Consider the following 6684-nt stretch of genomic DNA (forward strand, 5'->3'; position numbering starts at 1 on the left):
TTAATTGCATCTATTTTATTTATTTATTTAAACCAGAATAACATATATTAATATGAAATTATTAGATTATATATTAAACTCCTTCAATAGTCTTTACAAATCGAAAACAGTTAAATTGTTACAATATTATTCTAAAAAACATAATTAATTCTATATGTACTCGTGTATTTGAATCTAATAATGCATTGAACATTTTATCTTTTAAAATTCGTTGGATAGTGTTTCTAACAGGCTTGTGCATAAGCTCTTTAGTCAAGTCACATATAATTTTAGTTAACTAAAAATCAGTAAGCCTTGATCAAATCTGTTAAATTCACATATTTAGATCAATTGGAAAAAACACAATTTTATAGGTCTCATGCGCGAAGTATTTTGCGTATTTGATAAGCTTGGATGAGTTTGGAACTTCGAGTCAATTTCCGTCCGAACGATCCGAGCAATTGCGCAAGTCTAATTTTTAATTAATTATGCTGGTGTATGCTGTACGTGTATTAATACTTATTTCTTATTTATTATTGGAGTCACTGGTGAGAAATATAGCTGTAAAAAATAATTAGAAGTTATAACACATCACTAATTATGGTTATTTTTGTTTTAAAATTATGTAATTAAGTAGAAAAATGTGTTTTTAAATGTTTTAAATTTCATAGGTGGTAATGATAAATTTTGTAAAGAATCTTTGATGTAGCATTAGCATATTTGCAGAAAAAAGTGACTAAAACCTTCATTATCGTTTGAAAAGAATAAACTTACTATTTAGTGTTAAATTGCATATAAATTATACCTTAGAAAAATATTTATACATAGTGAAAACAAAGAAGAAAATAAGGGTATTAAAATTGATAAAATAAATATTTTTAAATTGGTATAAAATGTGTATTATTAGACGAAAAAAATGCAAGAGTTCGATATCTTTTTTATAACATAATACAGAACGTTCTTTTTAACAAATTCATTACACATATTCGAGCTATATAAAGTAAATTTATATATTAAATTAACCACACTACTATACGTACGCGTTAGAAAAACGTTTGATTCAACAAAATATCTCTTAATATTTACTCTCAATATCAATTGACAATAATAGCGATACGTAACTGTGACGTTACACAGAAGTATGACAGTGTTACAAAAACTATAATCAAATGAACGAAATCACAAAATGTAAAACAGAAAGACAGCTTTTTAAGAATTTAAAAAGTAATAAATAGCTCACAATAATAATATTAATAATAATAATAATAATAATAATAATAATAATAATAATAATAATACTATAAATGAGGAGATAATTTGCTACAATTAAATTCGTGGTAGATGTAATGTAGATTAAAAATTACAAATTGTTAAAAATTATTAAGCAAGCTTATTAGCAACGTAAGCATTTCGCGTTTTGCAATGCTGAAGAACACTTCGCCAATAGACATCTTGTTCTAACAGCTTGGGATTACCAATAATGACGAGTAAAGCTCGTGCACGTGTGATGGCCACGTTCAACCGTTCTCGAGCAGAGACGAATCCAAGAGCATGACGGATGTCCTCTTTGACTTTATTTTCTGCAGTTCTGACTGTTGATAAGATTATCACTTTTCTTTCTTGACCTTGGAATTCTTCAACGCTGCCGACTTTTGGAATCTCAAGATCGAAGTCTGCGAGCATATTCTTTATTATGTAGACCTGTTGGATATCAAGATATTGATAATATAATTTGAATCAATATTAAATTATTAAATTTCTTTTTCATGTACGGTATTTCATAAGGTATTCATTTCAAAATCGTTTCCAATCGAATCTAATCAACAAAAATAAATGTTTAGCTTCGTTGATTTAACTCTTTTACTTTGAAATATCAGAACATAAAAAAAGCATAATGTTAAAACTATCGTGCTGTGAATACACGATTTATTACCTGTTTAGAGTAAGGTGTAATAATTCCAACGTCACTGCACGAAAGACCGCAATTATAAAATTCCATTAAATAAAGGCAAACTTGAGTGGCTTCTGCATTGTTGTACCAACTAGGACTATCAGGATCTTGCATATTTTTCCCGTCGACTGCACGAAATACTATTGGCAATGGATCTCCTAATCTTTTGGGAAGCATATCTTCTAAACTTTTCAGCAGCTCAGCTTCTTCGCTATCACTTTCATGAATCTTAACCAATTTTAGATTTATATTAGTTTAGAAGAATTAGTAATTCAGTAATAGAAAAATAAACTTAATAATACTATTGAGATATACCTGAGGTATTAATTCATTCTCGTAAAAGAGTTTATTGGGTAATTCTAACAAGTCGGGTAAGCTCCTGTAGTTCATGAGCAATTTAGTGACTAGACGAGGATCATATCCAGTTTCAAAACCTACAGGATCTCTTTGATATGGAAACTGTTGTAGTAATCTAACAAGAAAACTGTCGTTCAAGCCAAAATAACCAGCGTATTTACTTTGATTGACGGGACCTAATTGTTTTGGATCACCAGCTAGTATGACCTGCGTCGAACTTGTATGTATCAGAACCAAAGGGATCATTAGCTCCGGTTCAGTAGCTTGACCAGCTTCGTCAATGACTACATGAGTGAAGTGTCCTGGTTTGCAACCCATGTTGTGCAAAATACCTACGGCTGAACATGTACCCACTATGATACGAGATCGGCAGAGAACGCTTAAAGTTACGTTTTTTTGGTAGCCACGAGCATCTCGAATATTTACGTCAGGTCGAGTGCCTTCTGCTGCAATGTCGGCGGTCGCACAGTATGGTATTAATATTTCAGGTATTAATTCGCTTTCCAGATAGTGATAAGCAACCAAACGAACCTACGAATATATTAATTCTAGTATTATTATTCTATTCCATTTAGCAAAGTTTATTTGCATTAGTGAAAAGTTAATTAATATATTGTTTATTAGATTGTTACACATCAATTGATTAAATAAATAACTGCTAATGTAAATAAATAGCACTCACCAAATCACCGGACTGAAGTCTTTTACTCTTCAGTAACCGTTCAGCAATGAGATTCGCTGAACTGTTTGAAGGGGTACACACTAATATTCGACTGTCACTCATAGTGAATACGATTTGTAAAATCGATTCACAGACTGTAATGGTTTTTCCAGTTCCTGGAGGTCCAAATATTACATAAGGTAGTGGACGACCAACGCCTTTTAAAATATTCTTCACAGCCTCTTTTTGGTAAACATTCAGTCTCTTATTAAACCAATTTATTCTTTTGTTACTCAATAAATTTGCTACTGCTTTAGATCGGTCTTCAAAAGTTAATGATGAATCTATACAAATTTTTTGAATTTTTTGCATATTTTGGTCATCGCTATTCTGGATGTCACTATCTTCATCATTTTGACCATTATCCTCTTCTAAGTCTATAAAATTAAACTGTGGTTCTTGTTGAATAACTCTTTTGGGAAATAGAAAACCTGGACCTAATCTATTAATTGCCAAATTTATGGCAGTGTGACATCTTTGAAGTACTGTAGTTGAGGCCTTGAAGCTGATTTGACAATCTTCTCCATGATAATTATCATGGAAAGACAGATTAAATTTTAAAAACACATCTGAGCTTTTAACTTTATGGATGTAGCCTTCATAACATTTTTGCCCTATGAAAATACACACATAAAAATTTACTGTAAAACTTAGTAAATAAATTACCAATACAATCATCATTTACATGAATTTTTTGTACTTACCGTTAGTTTCATCCCATTTGAAAGATACAAGAATTCTATCTCCAATGATTAATGAAGGTCTTTTTTCTGCAAGACCAGGTACATTCAAAGTGAGAAATTCTCCACTTCGATGCATTATAGCACTGGGCATATTAAATCGCCTTATGTTGAAGATTTGGGCTATTTCTTCTAGATACAGTAAATAATTAAATCGCTGCTTGTAATTCTCTGCAGTCAAGTGTTGCTGGAGACAAGGTATTCTATCTGCTAAAATAAATTCAGCTTCAGATTGATTCATTCTCTCTTCATGTATTTCATTCATAATTATCCAAAGAATATCTGGAATTTTCCAAGTCATTGGGCGTTCTTGTATAAATCTAGCTGTTGTGAATGGCTTAACACCTTTGACATACATTCCATCTTCATATACATGTGGCAATTCATATTTATGCTTATAATTGTTAGTATATGTATTACTCAATTCTTGTAACATTGGTGTTTTTGATTGTATGCTATCCACAGTTATTACAACAATGCGACCAATTTTAAATTTTTTGAACTTAAAAATAATTAACTCCTCTGAAACTCCAACAAAACGTGCTTTGCATTTGAATCTGAAAGTCACTGAATTTGAAGGCTTCAAGTCTTGAGGTTCTTGTATTTCTAATGGTGCATTGTCAACTGGATTTAATAAAGTTAACTGAGAATCAGATTTCTTAGACAAGAAAGCACATTTGTATAAAGTTTGTTTAAAATTTCCATTGTTTTTTACTGTAACTTCAATTATTTTGACTGATTTCACATCTAAATTTACTTTAATATTATTAGTTATTTCCATATTTTCCTTATCTCTGACCATCTCTTCAAGTTCCTCCACTGACATCTGAGGCTTAAACTTCACAGTTGAAGTTTCATATCTCTGAGATACCTGAAAAACATATAAAATGATTGTAGCAAATTGTTTATTTATTATAATTGACACATAACAAAAATAATCATTAGTGACTTACATCTTCCATTGGCACCACTTGTACAGCTCTCCAACGTTGGCCAATCCCTTGATCACTTTCAATGCAGTAAACCACAACTTTATCTCCAGCCCTTGGTACATAACCAGGTAAACAAACACTCTTCACAAAAACTATAGTTTTTTCAATCATTCCTGATTCTGATTCTTCATTATATTCTGTGACTTTTCCTATTTTTTGCAGTGATCTTAGTGGTTTCATTTCTTCAACTTCCAGTATTTCACCCTGCCAATTGATGATGTCTTCATTGACCTCACATAAACATTCTAATTTTACCCAATCTCCAATGAATGGCACAAATTCAGACTTTACATTATCTAAATTAACACAAATCATTTTACAAGCGCTATCTTGTATAAATATTTCTCTGCCCTTTCTTTCAATAATTTTACCAATAACTATATTTGTACTGATGTCTTTCTTTTCTATGACTTGTTTAATTTGAGGCACAGTAGGTACAGTTTTTTCTGAATTGATTTTGTCACGTACAATGACTACTTTGTGATTAAAATCTAACCTCTGTTGTGATGTATCTTCATGCTTTGCATTAAAGTTTTGTGGGAGTGAATAATTTATTGGTGTTTCTTCATCATCAATATCCCAAGTGGTTTCAATTTTATATAAAATTTTACGAATCTTTATGTCACTGTCTTTATTCTTTTTGTAAGCCATATAGTAAACTTCATCTCTTACTTTAAGATCAGTAGGAACTATATCTTTTGTCTCACAAAAATAATCTTCATCTATCATTACATGATCACCGCTTATATCTGTAATAAAACCAGACTTGTAAAAGCATCCTTTATCATACTCAATATCGTTGACTCGAAGTTCTGTAATATTTTCTTCAATATTTTCTTGAGCTTGATCAATTTTTGCTATCAAGTCTTCTTCATTGTCTGGAGCATGAAATTTATTAACATTATCTGAATCATTGCATTGATTCATGTATTTGTTTATAACTAGTTTAAATAGAGAAATCATTTTGTTGCTGTAATTGTAATATGGAGTTGTAAAGTTCAAATCTTGTTGCAATTCTTGTTAGATCCAAACCTTGATATTTCATCGAAACACATTCTTCATAAGAAATATTAGCCCATTGAAAATCTAAAATTTAAATTTATAAAGATTATTAAGCGTTAAATAATTTTGATAAAAGTTTTCACGAGTAAAATTATTTAAGTTTGATTAAATATCAAATTTAAATAATTTTGCTCATGAAATAGTATGGTTTAGAAAAGTAATTCTCAAGTTAATTGGTAAAAAAACTGAAAAATTAACTCACTACAGGCATTCATAATATCCCTATTGCAAAAGATAACATCATAAAATTACATTATAATATAGTGTTATGAAATAACTTTATTTTATAACGTCTTTGATTAGGTCAGGATGTGAAATATAAATAACATTAGTTTTCCTAAAATTTTGATCGATCTCAAAAGACATGACGTTTTTCAAAAATGAAATATTAAATTTATTGTATCCGGATACAAAACAAAAATTACTTTATTTCATTTCAAATTTTAGTTTTACCTGACATGAATTGATGTTTTTCCAACTGATAATGTTTTTTTATGAAATAAGATCATTTGGAAACACACTGGAATTTATTTGTCAATATAAATGTTTTTATATCTTATTTGGGATAAATAACAGTCAATTTAATCAGAAAATGGTAAGTAATTAATGAAAAAAAACTTGATTTGACAGATGGTTGAAACTGGAATCTTTGGATTATTAGACCTGTATTTTACCATTTTGCTACTGACCGCTGTTAAGATGAATACTATTTTTGTTCTATATTTTATAATTTAAAGATTGACTACCATTAGACATTTTTTAATTTATCTCGATTAATTATTAAAAATAGTCATAATATTTATATATTCTATTAGATGCATTACAATTTAGGATAACAAAAATATTAATAAAAATAAAATATTAACATTCACATTTAAATAA

General features: G+C 29.5%; 1 protein-coding gene across 1 annotated transcript; it reads right to left on the reverse strand.

Annotated features, from left to right (window-relative positions):
* Nucleotides 1-1300: 1300 nt before the first annotated feature.
* Nucleotides 1301-5667, reverse strand: LOC131667808 (probable RNA helicase armi). The gene is made up of 7 exons (XM_058941516.1): nt 4702-5667; nt 3713-4619; nt 3368-3622; nt 2970-3253; nt 2246-2818; nt 1913-2158; nt 1301-1680 (listed from the first exon to the last, which is right to left on the reverse strand). The coding sequence occupies exons 1-7, from the start codon at nt 5665-5667 to the stop codon at nt 1360-1362; spliced, it is 3552 nt and encodes a 1183-aa protein (XP_058797499.1). The 3' UTR covers nt 1301-1359.
* Nucleotides 5668-6684: the final 1017 nt, after the last annotated feature.

The sequence above is a fragment of the Phymastichus coffea genome, unplaced genomic scaffold, assembly GCF_024137745.1.
Source record: "Phymastichus coffea isolate CEN01 unplaced genomic scaffold, Cenicafe_Pcof_1.1 PCOF00071, whole genome shotgun sequence".
NCBI lineage: Eukaryota > Metazoa > Arthropoda > Insecta > Hymenoptera > Eulophidae > Phymastichus > Phymastichus coffea.

Excerpts from the sequence above, each read along its gene's own strand:
- LOC131667808 (XM_058941516.1), bottom strand. The coding sequence starts at position 5,667 with ATGAATCAATGCAATGATTCAGATAATGTTAATAAATTTCATGCTCCA. Across the intron at positions 4,620-4,701 it reads AAGTGGTGCCAATGGAAGAT|GTATCTCAGAGATATGAAAC; the intron begins GTAAGTCACTAA and ends TATGTTTTTCAG. Across the intron at positions 3,254-3,367 it reads AGACTTAGAAGAGGATAATG|CAAATTTATTGAGTAACAAA; the intron begins GTCAAAATGATG and ends CTAAAGCAGTAG.